This window comes from Gymnoscopelus microlampas, assembly GCF_963454915.1.
Source record: "Gymnoscopelus microlampas genome assembly, chromosome: 16".
In the NCBI taxonomy this organism is placed as follows: Eukaryota; Metazoa; Chordata; class Actinopteri; order Myctophiformes; family Myctophidae; genus Gymnoscopelus; species Gymnoscopelus microlampas.
In genome coordinates, this window is record NC_139953.1 from 39,992,340 (window position 1) to 40,008,881 (window position 16,542).

Below are 16,542 nucleotides of genomic sequence, written 5' to 3' on the forward strand. Positions count from 1 at the left end.
ACTTTTTCTCCATGTACAACCCGTACATCTACATAAACGTTCATATTTCAAATATAAAGTGCTTAACTCCTGGCCATGGATGTTACAATTATGTACGGGCCATCAGAAGTACCCGTATCTTCCGTATTGTTCAATAAAAAAGCATTTTAATCCGATCGGCGGCCATTTTCTCATTGAGTTATAACATATCAGCCTGCAATACACCTCCCAACCGATAGGATCACGTCGTTGAAAGCAAATGGAGAAAATGGCCACTGTTCGAATTAAAATGAATATGGAATATTTATTGAACAATACGGAATATACAGGTACTTCTGATGGCCCGTACATGATTGTAACATCCATGGCCACGGTATAAGCACTTTATATTTGAAACCTGAACATGTATGTAGATGTACGGACCAAAAAGGGAGAAAGTGCAAACGCTATGTTGAAGTTCATCCATGACTGTCACGTATCAGGGCTAAAAATGGAACCAAAATGGACCTATCCATTTGTACGCTCTCAGAGAGTAACCTACAAGGCTCCTTGGAATTAAAATAAATACGATTGTTTAGAGTTTTATTTCTTTGAGAACCACTGATCAAAAAAAACAAAAAATATAAACATGTATAATATTATGGTCAGGGCAGGGGAGAGCGATGATCCTTGTCCTCGGCCGTCGACTCGCCTCCCCTGGGCTCCCTCAGCTTGTACCCTCGCCATGGCGTCGTGTCGCTGCTCTGCCTCTCAGCAGCAGAAAGTGGCCGCCTCTCTCTCTCCTCGCCGCCTGCCTGCCTGTTGTCGACCCAAAGCTCACAGCAACACACAGCAACACTCGGCTGACTCGGTGCCTCGTCGCCATTTTGAGTTGAAGCCGAGAGTCGGCGGCGGGCAGGGGAGACGAGAGACGGCGGAGGAGAGGAGAGGAGAGGGGTGACACGGCCGGGCCGAGGTGAGAGAGACCCGGGGAAGACGCGAGGGGATGGGGGGGAATGGGAACGGGAATCCGGCCCTGGTTGGAGGAGTTTTTAGATCCGTGGAACGGCCGGGGCTCGGAGGATGCGATGTGTACGAGAGCAGCCAGGCTAGAGGCCTAAGTAGTGAGAGGCACCCACCAGCCCTGCTATGTATCCGTATGGATACATTGTATCCAATACAGATCTACACGTTAATATCAGTGGATCTCAAATCTTAATTTTGACCCCAAAAGGAGCCCCTAACTCTTGAGAGTGTACACAAATGTAACCAAATTGGTCCATTCGGTTACATTTGTATACTCTCAAGAGTGTGCAAATGCTACAATGTATCCATTTGGATCTGATATACAGATCTACACTGTAATATCAGTGGGGTCTTAAATCTTACATTTTTTTTCAAAGGGAGCCCTTAACTCTTGAGAGTGTACAAAATGTATCCAAATTGGTCCCATTCGGTTACATGTTGTACACTCTGAGTTACAAGACCTGCAAAGGGTCCTTTATGGAACCCCCCTAATAATTGGGGTTATAGCCTACTACTTAGGGTTGCCTAACTAATTGAGATTACAATATTGGTCAGGTGTCCCTTTTATATCCAAGAAAAATAATTAGGGATACCCAGAAAAAGATAAAATCTCACTGACTATAATATATATGTGCAGTTTTTGTATACAAATACAATTTAGGTTTTTAGCAGACACTCTTAATCCAGAGCGATTTACAATAAGCAATGTAAACACGAGGTAATACATCAAAATGCATATATATATATATATAGTAATCTAGGATCATCACAGGTAAACCAAGAACCTATCATCAGTCTAAACAGTATAATCAATCAATCTTTATTTCAGACTCAACTCAAGGTCCATATCACAAAATGACAAAATACATTATAATATCAAAACAATTGTAATCTGTGCAAGCTATAATAAATTGTATTTATATTGCACTTTACATTTCAAACAAATCTCAAAGTACTAATATACAACTATATACTGTACATTATATGAACTACTTGAACCCCAGCATCCATCCATTCTGGGGGGGACATTAGCAAAAATCAATAGCAGGTCTACAAGCTCACAATGAGCTTGTTGATTGGCTATTTTTGACAATTGGTGTAGACAGAAAAAAAGAGGTCCAAGTACAGAGACCAACTCTGGTCCAGTTCACTAAGTCTAGACTAGGGTTCAAGTGGTTCACAACCTGTATCATAGCACACAGTGTGTATATGAGCTGTTTGAAATTGTAAGATGTGTGTCACTGATTGATTCCCACAAAACATAAGGAAGAAAGAATGTCCCTTATCGGTTTAATTAAGAGACATGTCTTTTAGTTTACAAATGAAGGACAATTCCATATTCCAAGGGATGGTTGGCAACCCTAACTGTATATAAATACTTATATAATGTTGATACTATGTAGCAGGAGGTGACTGGCTTTAAAGTGACACAGCCTATTTGAATGCTTAGCTGGTGTGTGTATGTGTGTGCTGGGTTGGGGGGGGGGGGGTTATTTGTGTATAATATATTTTCATACACAGAAGGAGGTGTATTTCATACACAAAATGCAGTTAAAATGTGGTTTAGCTAAAGCCTTCAAGCAGAAAAATAAAATGTACCATAACATAAAGGTCAAAGTGCATTTGTAGTTTTTCTTTTTTTGGTGGGAAAGTGATGGCATAATTAATGTCCTCACACTAATTTGATGAGCTCATGTCAAATAATAGAGAAGATAGCTATTAGCTAACAGCATGTTCTGTAGTAATGACAGGAGTCAAAGTGAGCTGTCTTGTTGGTGTGTAAACAATGGTGTGTGTGTGTGTGTGTGTGTGTGTGTGTGTGTGTGTGTGTGTGTGTGTGTGTGTGTGTGCGTGCGCGCGCGCGCGAGCGCCTACAGCACCTTGACCCTTCACTCTCATTGATCCACTGCAGCGAGGAAAGCAGCTAGGCTAACATTAGCATTAGCTTAGCATTTGTTTGTGTGAGTGTGTGTGGAGTTAAGCCAAATGAGCTAACTAGCTAGCTAAGCTAACTGCTGCCTGCAATGCTATCATTAGCCCGCAGTGTTAACTGACTGCCTTGACTGACAACCCGTGAGTTTAGTAGTAAAAAGTGTCACGCGCCGAAAATAGCAGATCTACATGCTCACAACGCGTTGCATCCGCGACGCGCTGTGAGCTGGGAGATCTGCTATTTTCGACGAAAGAGCAGGGTTTACAGGGATTGGATACAGTGTGTCAGAAAAGTATCATTGATTCAAGTGGCTACATTGTTGTAACGCCTCCTTTGACGTGCATGTTAAAATAATGTGATGGAATCAGTGTGTGTTCAACGGCATTATGAACATTTTGTTTCCTGTGGTAAATAAATAAAATGACATCAGATAAAACCTTTATTCATGAGAGAAGGGAAAGTCAGGTGTCATAGCAACAGCAGAGAAAGAGAGAGAGGAGAGGTTCGGCTAAAGATTGTGACAAGAACCAATAACCATGATGAGTAAAGAATGAAATAAAGACTAAAATATATACATGTAATATACTGAGCTGCTGGCCCTATGTATCTGCACTGGAGCCCTGAATGATTGTTTTTATATTTAATCATATTTTGCCAGTGAATCTATGAATTAATATAATGTTTAATTGGCTATCAACAATGAATATATAGGTTGATATTACTGTATGCATGGTCTATCAACAGTATTAACACCAAGTAGCCTTCAATGAATGAATGAATGAATGGATATGTATTAACTGTCTATTAACAATAAATGAAACAATTCAACATTGAAGGTAGGAGTAGATAAATAGTCTTATCAACAGTAAGAATATAAAATAAAAAGGGTTTATATATATATAATTTATATAAATGCACTAAAGCCTCTTATGCAAGAACAGCAACTATTAACACATTGCTGTGTTATAGGTGATGCAATGGTTGTATAAAATGAATTCAGACTTACTGTCTCTAAAAGTGGGGCTGGGGCCCAGGGGCTCTTGACTCTCAGGGGCCCTTGTCTGGGGGGAACTGGGCCGAGAGGCCCTAGACAATTTACTTAACTGAAATGTATAGGTTATAGGTCAAATATCAAATATTTGGGCCCCTCCTCTGTATTTACAGCAGTGGTTAGAAGGGTTTTTGTCACTCATATGGTACAAGCAGTGAAATGTTGGTGCGGCATGTCTGCAAGTTCAGGTTATTATTATTACATGCAAATACATACACATTTTGCACTTTAGGTTACATACTGTAAATTGTCTCTGTCGGGTGGAAACCTCATATGTCGAAAACTGTTACTTTGCAGGATTTAAAAAATAGCAAAAGTAGCAGATCTGCAAGCTCAAAACACGATACTTTGCACCACGTTTCGAGCTTACAGATCTGCTACCCTTGATTCTTCTGTGTGACGCTGTAGAATGGTCAAGTAGGGCATTCATTTACACAAAGAAAACCACACAAAAAGTTAGAATATGGAGATAAGAGGTTTCTGCCCGACTGCAACACAATCCTGTATTATAAAATGTGTGCACTACAGCTGCTTTCTCGACTCAAAACATGCCGTAAAACGCGAGCAGTGTGTTTACGTGCTGCGCCCACCTGACTGCCCGTTGTGGGTAGCGTGTGTGTGTGTGTGGGGGGGGGGGGGGGGGGGGGGGTAGGAGGGAGGGGCCCTAAAAGATGATAGTCCCAGGGGCCTGTGCGGGGGTTAATTCGTCCCTGTTTACATTAAACAAAATGCCGCACACACAAACATGCGTAGATGACTGTGTAAAGTATAAATAAATCATGGCTGGCTGCTTCTGAAGAAAGTTTTTATGTATGAGATTCTACAGCTGTGTACAATGTCCAAAGGTTGATCCAAGTTTATGGTGCTTAAAGAGACAGTGAGTGTCCTATTGGGGGGAAAAAAAGCAAAAGTACTTCTCACTATGTAATCTTTTACGCAATGAAACCACAGAATCAAACTGCTTTGTAGAGCAAACTAATTGCAGCAACACGCCATGGGAAACAGGACAAGCCTATGTTGAAACATTGTGATCTGATCTCAAACACAATATACAGTAGTTTAACAACATACTGTAGGACAATTCTAAAAAAAAAAATGTTCATGTTAAGGATCCCCAAATTAATATGTATTTAGCCGCAGACCCCCACCTGAAAATATTTTGTGCCAGAAAAAAAGGCAGATCTACAAGCTCACAACGCAGACATGTTTGAAGCTTGTAGATTTTCGAATGACCGATTATATAGGGTTAAAATGGTTAAACACATTTTGGCATTGGCTAAATTCTGTTCAGTGTCAGTGATAATTGGCAGTCGCTACATATGGAGGAAACGATGCTTCCTGTATCTGTAATCTGTATCCTGAAACACTTATTGTTGAGTTTCCCAAGTTGTATGCATCTACTATTGTTTGTGTTCAAGAATTTCTTGTTAAATGTGAACGCAAATAAAGATGTTAAGAGTGTGTGTGTGTGTGTGTGTGTGTGTGTGTGTGTGTGTGTGTGTGTGTGTGTGTGTGTGTGTGTGTGTGTGTGTGTGTGTGTGTGTGTGTGTGTGTGTGTGTGTGTGTGTGTGTGTGTGTGTGGAATCTCATCAGTTCATATAATGAAAGATAAAGCAGGTCCCAGCATTTCATCATAAGCATGAATGCAGTGGTTCTCAAACCTTTTCATTTGAAGGACCCCCTTAACTCTGAGAGTGTACAAAGGGTCCATTTGGAATCCCCTCAAGGAGCCCTGGTGGTCCCCTGACCCCACTTTGAGAACCACTGACATAGTGTGTGATAGTGTGGGTCATTGTGTGTGTGTGTGTGTGTGTGTGTTGGTTTGATCGATTGAATACTTTATTCAAGTAGATGATAACACAAAAAGCCCTGAGGGCCTGTTTCCATTGTGGTCCTGTGTATTAAATGAATCAAACACATATAAATACATACAATACTATACTGTACAAGAAATCATTAATACTAAGAACAGTGGGGGTCATTTCTTTCTTAGAAGACTTGTCTACACACAGAAAAAGTATGGTTCTTAAATGTTTCTTTAAAAGGCTATGGTTCTACAAAGAACCATCAACTACTAAAGAACCATTTGATCTAGTGAATGGCTCTTCATGCTCCTCATCTAGTTCCAGAGAACCTTTTTTTTTCAAAGTTCTTTGAGGAACCTTTTAAACCATGTCTTAATAGGCAGACGTTCATTGAAAATGGATCTACAATCTCACAACGCGTTGCGGTGCGTTGTGAGCTTGTAGATCTGCTATTTTCGACAAACACATTTCAGCCGGTTGACGAGGTTTATACGGTTTAAGGGGTTTGGGTTCTTTATAGAACCATTCTAATAAATGGTCTGAAAGGTTCATTCTGGAACCAAAAATGGTTCTTCTATGGCATCACTCTGAAGAACCAGTTTTGGTTCCAGTTGGCACCTTTATTTTCCTGTGTGTATGTCCAGTTGCAAATTGTAGACAGGTGCTCTTTTATGGTGGGGTGAGTCAGTGCCTGTTTTTTTGCTTGAGCCCCTTCCCCTCAACATGTCTGTGCGGTGTCCATGGCCCTGTGTGACTTATGATTGATTATGACATGTATCTCTCTCTCTGTCTGTCCCATAGGTCTTTTTCAATTATCTGACAGTCTTGGAATTACAAATGACGACTGTAATTCAGAAGGTAGGTGCACAGATCACATTCCTCATTTTGGTGGCATAATAGTAGAATGAATTCATCTCCATGTTTGTGCCGAATCTGGGGGGGAATGAGATCATTGGAGCTCTCTCTGGTGTTGTGCCCGTGGGCGTTACTCACTCTTTTGAAGTAGTTAGACAGGCTAGGTTGTAGTTCGACAAGAGTGGTTGAAGGCACAGGCTGAGGATGAGAGAGGATTGGGAAAGCTAATATTTGACCAACTTTTATGCTAGTTTTAAAAACCATTGAGGACATTGTTATGTTATAACCGCAAACAATAACGCACAGCTAATAATGCAGCAACAGTAAAAAGAGTAGGCTGACTAGGTGTATGTCCTGACCTGATCATGAAATAATAAAATTGTTTACTTTACCATGCAGTAGCCTCAGAAAAGTGAGTGCTCCCCATTTATGAATGGGAGCACTCAATGTGAACAATTCTCTGTCCAAATCAGCAAGCTAAGAAACCTTAGTCTGCCTGCCTGACTGACTGTTGATCTCTGTTCTCCACTCCGTTTCAGTAACCTTACCTACTTTTTATCTATCATGGATGTGTGATGCACGATTCCCTTACACACAACAAACAGCGCTGTCCAAGGTTCTGAATTCCACCTGATTGTCACCAGGTGGCTGCAGCCAACAATGACAAACAATAATACCACAATCCAGGCATATCTTTATCTATGTACACGATTTTCTGCATTTAGGGAAGGCTTAGCCTCCTCTAACCTACATAACCCGAAGTTCTTTGAGTACGGAACATGAACCAACATAACGCATACCCCCATTTCTCACTGAGCATCTTCTGTAGTATGTTCATGTTGGCCCCTACTGGAAACCTTTAACATCTTAACCACTTACAGTAAGCTCTTATATGTCATCGTATGACAACTGGCAAAAATAGCTTATCTACAAGCTCACACATTGTGAGCTTATAGACATACTATTTTAGGATTTGTTTAATTTCATTGAATTCTTTTGCCTAGAATGACATGCCTAAAGAGGGACGCAAAGTTGAAATTAGCCTGGTTCCAGACGAATCTGCCATTGCAAAAGAAAATTCTATCTCCCTCTCTCTCTCCAGTGAGTGTATTTCCCACCCTGCCGGGTGGAGGTGTCTCTGTCCTGCATGGCGTCAGGACAGCAGGGCAGACTGGAGGCCGGGGCAGGGGCCACGGGGAGCTCCGGTCTGGCCAAACCTCTCTACCTGCAGCGCCTGGACCGCTCCCTGAGGCTGGACTGCTTCCTGCGCCAGACCTCTGCCATCTTCAACAGAGACGTATTAACCAGGTATGACTGTCTGGCACCTTGAAGGCAGTGGATCTAGGCCTGTGTGATAGGGGTGATTTGTACCAGCATTTTAGGCAGTAACGGCAGCTTTTCCGATACTGGCAGTGGTGGATAAAGTACTCAATTTGTTTACTTAAGTAAAAGTATCGATGCTGCAATGTAGAAGTACTCCGTTGCAAGTAAAAGTTCGGAATAGAAAATGTACTTGAGTAAAAGTACGAAAGTATTGGCATCAAAATGTACTTAAAGTACCAAAAGTAAAAGTACTAAAATGTTTGAAAATAGCAGATCTACAAGCTCACAACGCGTCGCAGTGCGACGCGTTGTGAGCTTGTAGATCGGCTATTTTCAAATAGCCTACGTATAAAATGGGACTAAAGTGGTTAATGTATGTTTCATAATATCATAATTTATATCTGAAAAGTAACTAGTAACTAAAGTTTTGAAATAATTGTAGCGGAGTAAAAGTGCAATATTTGCCTCTGAGATGTAGTGGAGTAGAAGTAAAAGTATTGGAAATTGGAAATACTCAAGTAAAGTACAAATACCTCAAAATTGTGCTTAAGTACAGTACTTAAGTAAATGTACTTAGTTACTTAGTTTCCACCACTGGATACTGGTATTGGTATCGGTCGGAACAACTCTAGTGAACAGACCCTTATCTTGTCGCCAAGCAACCAGTGTCGCTGCGATGTATGCCACCACAGCATTCACAGTAACAACAAAAGGCTGTGAGACAGGCTATCTTAATGGGGAGACATATGTCAGACGCACAGTGTGACACAGATCGGTGGAGCACAGACCATAGTCATATAGCTGCTACAAGGACAAGCTGAACCATAACAGCTATAGGCTGTAACAAACACAATAGTACGGGGCTCCGTACAATAGCAATCAGGTCTAGCGGAGACATGTTGTCTCTTAATGCACATGAAATGTGCATTCATATGTTATACTTTGGCTATTAAAAAATAACAGATATACAAGCGCTCATACAGATATGAGCGCTTTGAACTTGTAGATCTGCTGTTTTTGAAAAATCTTGAACATTTGTGCAAATATTTGAATATATATATACTTTTTTAAAGGGAATATTTGTAACTCAAAGGGCTAGACCCATTAAGACCCCCAGAAAAGCAAAGATTTGAGTTAAAAATGTTTGCTTTAAAAAATGTTTTTCAAATATTTGCACTCATTTTCAAGATTTTTCAAAAAATAGCAGATCTTCAAGCTCATCGAGTGCCGTGCTATGAGCTTGTATATCTGCTATTTTTCAATAGCCAAAGAAATCTAAAATGCGTTACCGGTCTTAAAGGGTTAAATGAGGTGAGATTAACTTCATAAACCCCCAGGGTTTTCTATATCTCACCTGCACAACCCACTATTATGCTATTAAACTACTACTATGAAAAATCTGATTTGATCAGATAGATAAATATTTTTTTATAAGCTCTATAAATATATATTTATCAGATCTTATCAACTAGATAATAGTTCAAACAGAAACATCTCATTCTTTCCCCCGTTTTTCTTTTCTCCTTCACATTCTAGTGAAGACAGTGATGACAGTGATGATGACGCTGCGCTGGGGGAGGGCCTATCCTTGGACCCCACCAATCAACATGCGGCGTTGACTGTGAAGGAGGAGCCATGCGACGAGGAGGAGGAGGAGGAGGGGCTAGCGGAGGGGAAACCTCTGAATGGCGTTCTGCTGCAGGTCAAAGGTCAGATCGCTGCACAGTTTCTCTCTACTCTATATACAAAGAAATTATATAATTAATTTAGAAAATCGTCTCTGCCGGGTGGAAACCTCATATGTTCCAAAACTGTTACTTTTCGCGATTCAAATAAAAAAATAGCAAACGTAGCAGATCTACAAGCTTGCGGATCTGGTACTTTTGATGCTTTTGTGTGACGCTAAAATATGGAGATAGAGGTTTCTGCCAGACAGCAACAAAATATAATTTGGGCCCTGGAATATACATTTTTAAACTTACAGTATATTTTATAATAATATTAATAATAATAATACTATAGTGTTTTTTTATAGTACTCAAAGCTTTACAAAACAAATCAAAATAAACAACTTTACTTTATACAAAGTATTTAAAAGGCAAAAAAATAGCAAGGAGAAAAACATTAAGCTAAGACTAAAAGGCAGAAAGACAGATTCACCCATATCATTATATTCATGTCTTTATTGTGAGTCATTATATGTCTTTATCCTTCACAGACCAGAAAGCAGACAAGGCCAGTCTCTACAACTTCTCCAAACTGAAAAAGAACAGGAAATGGCTCAAGGTGATTCCCAGTTCTGGTGTCTTTAGTATTGCTGGTTTGTTTTCTATCTGACCAGGACCTCTGCCATAATCCTACCAGGGGATTTTAACCCATTCAATCCAGTAACGCATCTGTGCCATTTTAAGATTTCTTTGGCTGTGCCGCACTATGAGCTTGTATATCTGCTATTTTTGAAAAATCTCGAAAAATGTGTGCAAATCTTTGAATATATATATAATTTTTTTAACTCAAATCTTTGCTTCTGGGGGTTCCTGGAACAAAATAATTTGAGATGGGGTGGTCCGTGGACAAATGCATATCATTTTGGGTGGTCCTTGACATGAAAAAAGTTTGAGAACCACTGATATTATAGCAACATAAGCTTCTTCTTTTTTAACTGTTAGGATTTAGAAGACATTTGTAGAATCCCCAGAAGCAAAGCTTTGAGTAGAAAAAAAGAAGCTTTAAAAAACATATACCGGTATACTGTATTCAAAGATTTGCACAAATTTTCACGATTTTTCGAAAGAAATTGCAGACTCTATGAGCATGTAGATCTGCTATTTTTGAATAGCCCAAAGTATAAAATAATGGTTAGCTAAAAATCGAAAATGACACAGCTATGTCTTCCCGGATTGAATGGGATAAGATCAGCTGTTTTCTCTGAATGTTCGCCCCCCAGAATAAGGGTACTAGGTTATGGGGATTTAGAGTAAAGTGATATGATTTTGAGGTTGTGCTGCTCACCAATATCTCTCTTTTCCTCAATCTCTCTCTCTCTCTCTCTCTCTCTCTCTCTCTCTCTCTCTGTCTGTAGAGTATTCTGTTGAGTGATGACACCACAGATTCGGACTCGGAGGACTCAGATGACTCAGAGTTGTGTGTGTCCAGAGAGGAGCTGCAGGACATGTTGAGACTGCACCGCTATACCAGACAGCACCAGAGCAAGTTCCAGTCTGACCACGAGGTACGCACACACGCACACACTCACGCACGGGCACACGCACAAGCACACATGTTTGTAATACTATACTGGCGAGGGCATCAACATTTTAGGACGACTATTTTATAAATGCCACTTTTTGTTTGTCATTTTTTATCCTAACCCTAAAAGCTGGGTTATTCAACCTAAGTGTAAATAAACCCCAACCCTTAAACAGCCATTTCTCTTCTGAAGACCAGGAAAAACACACACACACACACACACACACACACACACACACACACACACACACACACACACACACACACACACACACACACACACACACACGCACACGCACACGCACACGCACTCACACAGAGCTGTGTTTTCTCTTTGTATATCAGCTCCATCAGTATCAGTACTACAGCACTGGACTGCTCTCCACCCATGACCCCTTCTATGAACAACAGCGCCACCTGCTGGGAAACAAGAAGAAGAAGATCAAAGATGAGAAGAAGTTTAAAGGTAAGGCAACAGAAATGGGACAACTTCACATATTTACACACTAGTCCGTGTCTACACAATTAAAACAAAAAACATCATTATATGGAACTGACTTATTCTCCATAACTGCTACAGCTGTCCGTGTAGTAAGAGTCATGACATCAGGAGTGGAGGAAGTTGCTTGTTGTAAATATTACTTTACTTAACTTTTCTTTACTATTGATTTTTCTGATATGTTAAGTTTAATAAATAACTTGACTTTGTCTGTCTTTTTGTGTGATTTACTGTGGGGTACTGCGAGCTGATGGTAGGTGTTGCTCGCTCCTAAATAGGAGGAGAAAAAGTTGCACACTCCGGCTCCATATGCAGTATTTTCAATCAACGTTTTGGCTGTTTAAGCCTTCTTCAGAATCAACAAATAAGCGACAATAAGCCTCTCCAAACCTACTTGCTTACTTATATTTCTGTGATTTAAATGAATCAATTAATGTTTCCTGTGTCTGTTCTCGTCCGTCAGCCAAGCTGAAGAAGGTGAAGAAGAAGAAGAAGAGAGGGGAGGGGGACTTCATGGAGGAGGGGGGGCGCCCCTACATCACCAAGATCTTCGCCAAGTTCTCCCACGATGCACCTCTGCCCGTTGTCAAGAAGAAGCACCTGACCATCGAGCAGCTGAACGCTCGGCGACGCAAAGTCTGGCTGACTATCGCCAAGAAAGAAATCCCCAAGGTCAGGATTTATACCTCATTAACATCTGATTAACAAAAAAAAGGGGGGGGGGGGTTCTCTTCTGTTTTTGTCTCTGGGGGCATCACCTCTTTTTTCCACTTCCACCCGGGTGCTTCTGTGTTTATTCCTACTAACAACAACACCACTTGTTTAGGCTTTTTGGGCAGTGGTGCTGACACAACGACATTAACATCTGATTAACAGTGTTTATATTTGATTATTAGCACCGTCGTAACTGTCACATTCATATTTTCTTTTACAGACTTTCAAGCAGAAGACCTCTGCTAAGAACCTTGTCCTGACCAACGCAAAGAAGGTAGGCAGTGAGGTTTGATATGTGTTAACCCATTAAGACCGGGAACGCATCTGTGTCATTTTAGATTTTTAACTAGGATTAAACTAAATCAAAATGTGCTGTCAAAATGAACTCTGTGTGTGTTGTCCTGGTTCTCAGTTGGCCCACCAGTGCATGAGGGAGGTCCGCCGCGCCGCCATCCAGGCCCAGAAGAACTGCAAGGAGACGCTGCCTCGCGCACGCCGCCTCACCAAGGAGATGATGCTCTACTGGAAGAAATACGACAAGGTGGAGAAGGAGCACCGGAAGAGGGCAGAGAAGGAGGCGCTGGAGCAACGCAAACTGGACGAGGAGATGAGGGAGGTAGGTTGACGATCAAGGGTCCTATATTTCTATATTTTTTTAATAGTACAGTTTGTTGATTACTTTTGACGCTGTAATGGTCTTATTTTTTATTTAATTTTAGCTGTATTAAAAAGGTCTTCAAAGTAATTAAATTGTCACTTTAGAAATGTGCAGATACCCCGTATACACTTATAATGTATGTTGGTTTGTTTACTATTGAGTGAGAAAACAATGTTGCACGTTAAGCTAATCATCTGGGGACCCCCCAAAATCACTTGGGGACCCCCCTGACAACCCCCCTCACAATTTGAGAACCACTGCTTTAGTCAAAGTTTATACATTTATATACTCCCGGTCAAATATTACTCAACTACAAGTGAAAGTTGCTCTGTCGAATTTGTTATGTTAAAGTATTGGAGAACCGTACATGCTTTTAAAAAATACTCAAGTAATTACAAAGTACATTTTCAGTTACAAAGATTTAAAACATTCATAAAATCATAAAATCATTGAGAATTTATGACACAGAGCATTAAGAGAGTTAAAAGAAACGTCTGTATTTGGGAACAACATGTACATGCAGAACTGCAGATTTAACTCTCCTCTCCTCCTCTCCTCTCCCCTCCCCTCCCCTCCCCTCCCCTCCCCTCCCCTCCCCTCCCCTCCCCTCTCCTCCCAGGCTAAGCGGCAGCAGCGTAAGCTGAACTTCCTCATCACGCAGACAGAGCTGTACGCTCACTTCATGGGGGGTAAGACCACCGCGGGGGGAGAGGTCAGTCAGGAGGACATCCTCAGGAGGCTGGACGACACGTCCTCCCAGAGACAGATCGACATCGGGGGAGGGGTGATGGTCAACGTTGGCCACGAGGACTATGGTACCGAGTGACAGCTTGATTTAACAACGTATCGCTAACATCCATATTGTTGTTTAACGTCATTATTGTTTATGGGTACAATTAGAATGAGTCTTAAACCCTATGTACTTCATTGATCGGACTCCCCCAGGGATCTATACTGCCTCCCCCCCATTTTGTACACCTCTCTACACCAAATCTCTTTGACAAAAATAGTTTAATTTACACACCTTTACTGATAATATGACGGAGAATACAATAACATTTATTTTGTCAAATAAAGAAAACAAGGCATATCTTCCCAAAAAGTTTTCAAAGCTTTAACATAGGCCCGGACCACTGGCGTAGCATTCCGGGCACCTAGGCTACAATGTAGCCTGACATTGGGGTTCGAGGCCCGACTGCCTTTGCTGCGTGTCACTCCCCATCTCTCTCTCTTTCTCCCCATTACCTGTCGGCCTATCAATAATGAAGGCATAAAACGCCTCAAAATAAAAAGCTTTAATATAAAGGCTAGTTCATCTTTGAACAATAAAAACAAGCCAACATGTTTCAGCCTTTATGGCCTCCTTCAGAGCATGCCCCATGTTGGCTTCCTTTTATTGTTCAAAGATGAACTAGCCGTTATATTAAAGCTTTTTAACTTTTTGGAAGATGTGCCTTGTTTTTTCCAACTTATTTGACTTTGAAGGCGACCCCCTTTTTCTAACCAAAGAGCACCTTCCTATATAACACTGCATTCATCTTTCACAGACTTTAGGAACGCAGAAGCCCTCCTCTTATGCCTTTTTCTTTAACATTTCTTCTGTGTTCTGTTCCAGACAGTGACTATTACAAGTCTCAGGCTCTGAGGAATGCCAGGGAAGCCTATCACATTCACCAGGAGAGAGTAAGTACACCAAATAGAGAGTTTTCTTTGTGATGCTGATAAATAAGTATACAATGTTATTTCCATTGATCCAACCCAGAACACAATTGTTTGATTTACCATGAAAAGGTTGAGAAACCATTGCAGTCGAGTCAAGTTAAGTTGAGCTGGTATACGTATAGAAACATTGATACGTTGCATACATTGCAACAACTGGTACAGTTTGCACACACACACACACACACACACACACACACACACACACACACACACTAGGCATGTAACGATTCACTTAACTCACAATACGATTAAAATCACAATACTAAGTTCACGATACGATTTTTCACGATTTCTTTAACATACAGTACTGTGTTTTCTCGTATCCTCTTTTCAACACACACACACACACACACACACACACACACACACACACACACACACACACAATCCTCCCCCCCACGTCTCCCCACACACTCTTCGCTAACGTCCCGAGCGTTTCTCCGCTTTCAGACGAGGATTTTTGACGAGGAGGCTAAGACCACCCGCGGCGTGTGCGTCCTCCCCGGTGGTGTGAGCATTGTGCACACTCCCCCTCCGTGCAGCTCCGCCGCGGCGTTGGCGTCGGGCTCCGGGTTCGGAGAGAGCTACAGCCTGGCCAACCCCTCCATCCACGCCGGGGACGAGATCCCACAGCCCATCATGTTCAAAGGCACGCTGAAAGGATACCAGCTGAAAGGCATGAACTGGCTGGCCAACCTCTATGAACAGGTCAGTGTGTTACTGTCTATATCAGTGGTTCTCAAACATTTTAAGATTTCTTTGGCTATTAAAGAAATAGCTTGTAGATCTGCTATTTTTGAAAAATCTTTGAATATATATATTTTTTTGTAACTCAAATCTTTGCTTCTGGGGGTCCCTGGAACCATTTTTTTAGACGGGGGTCCGTGGCCAAATACATATCTAAAATTGTTTTCTAAATCCTAACAGTATGTTGCTATATCAGTGGTGCTCCAACTTTTCCATGTCACCCCCAAAATTATATGTATTGTGGCCGCCGACCCCCTTCTGAGAATGTGTTGTGCCCGTGACCCCCCCCAAATTATTCAAATTTTTACCAAACATTTTCAATATTTTTTAAAGAGTGCGTGTGCGTGTGCGTGTGCGTGTGCGTGTGCGTGTGCGTGTGCGTGTGTGTGTGCGTGCGCGTGCGTGTGTGTGTTCATTGTGGTTCCTCTCCATGGAAGTGAGATTGACATGACATGGTTTAACTGGTTGCTCATTGTTGTGGGGGTCAACTGTGATACTGCCTCAATGCCCACCGAAAGCAATGGGTGCAGCTGTTGATGTTAATGTTACACACCCACATACTGTTTGTGCAGTCTCTCTCTCTCTGGGCGGATTCACACTATGGTCCCGGGTGCGCACCCTGGACCACTTGGCTGATGTTGTGGTAGTGTGAGCGTTGCGTATCGTTCCCAGAAACGGATCACCGTAGCGTACCCGAAACCACCTCCGCAGGTAGTCTCGGATCCGGATCATGCGTATCCGAGTACGGAACGATGCAATGTGAAGCCATTCGTACCAACAGGAGGAAGTGGACTTCTAATCAGGAACACAGTCAAACTTTATTATTAACTCTAGACTGTGAATGACATGAAAGCCCCATAGTCAACAGCGCCCCCATGAGGCACATATTTACCATTACTGTTGAAATTAAATGGTCTCGAGTGCGCAAGAATCTTGGCCAGTGTGAATGCTGGCCAGCTGGGAGAAGCCATTCGTACTCGGGAACGATTCGATTCAAACGGA

The 16,542-nt window shown here is 41.6% G+C and overlaps 1 protein-coding gene across 3 annotated transcripts in view; it reads left to right on the top strand.

Annotated features, from left to right (window-relative positions):
• The first annotated feature begins 719 nt into the window (after nt 1-719).
• ino80 (INO80 complex ATPase subunit) overlaps nt 720-16,542 on the top strand; it is a 90,583-nt gene continuing 74,760 nt past the window's right edge. For all 3 annotated transcript variants that reach the window (XR_014602511.1, XM_084081658.1, XM_084081659.1), the window contains exons 1-13: nt 720-934; nt 6,575-6,631; nt 7,731-7,936; nt 9,488-9,660; nt 10,170-10,237; nt 11,034-11,183; nt 11,546-11,666; nt 12,163-12,371; nt 12,634-12,687; nt 12,826-13,029; nt 13,691-13,886; nt 14,687-14,754; nt 15,244-15,501. Coding sequence is in view for 2 of the 3 variants with exons in the window: in XM_084081658.1 (XP_083937784.1) it covers nt 7,776-7,936; nt 9,488-9,660; nt 10,170-10,237; nt 11,034-11,183; nt 11,546-11,666; nt 12,163-12,371; nt 12,634-12,687; nt 12,826-13,029; nt 13,691-13,886; nt 14,687-14,754; nt 15,244-15,501 (1,662 nt within the window). In the remaining variant the exon portion in view is untranslated. The remainder of the gene's footprint in view (nt 935-6,574; nt 6,632-7,730; nt 7,937-9,487; nt 9,661-10,169; nt 10,238-11,033; nt 11,184-11,545; nt 11,667-12,162; nt 12,372-12,633; nt 12,688-12,825; nt 13,030-13,690; nt 13,887-14,686; nt 14,755-15,243; nt 15,502-16,542) is intronic.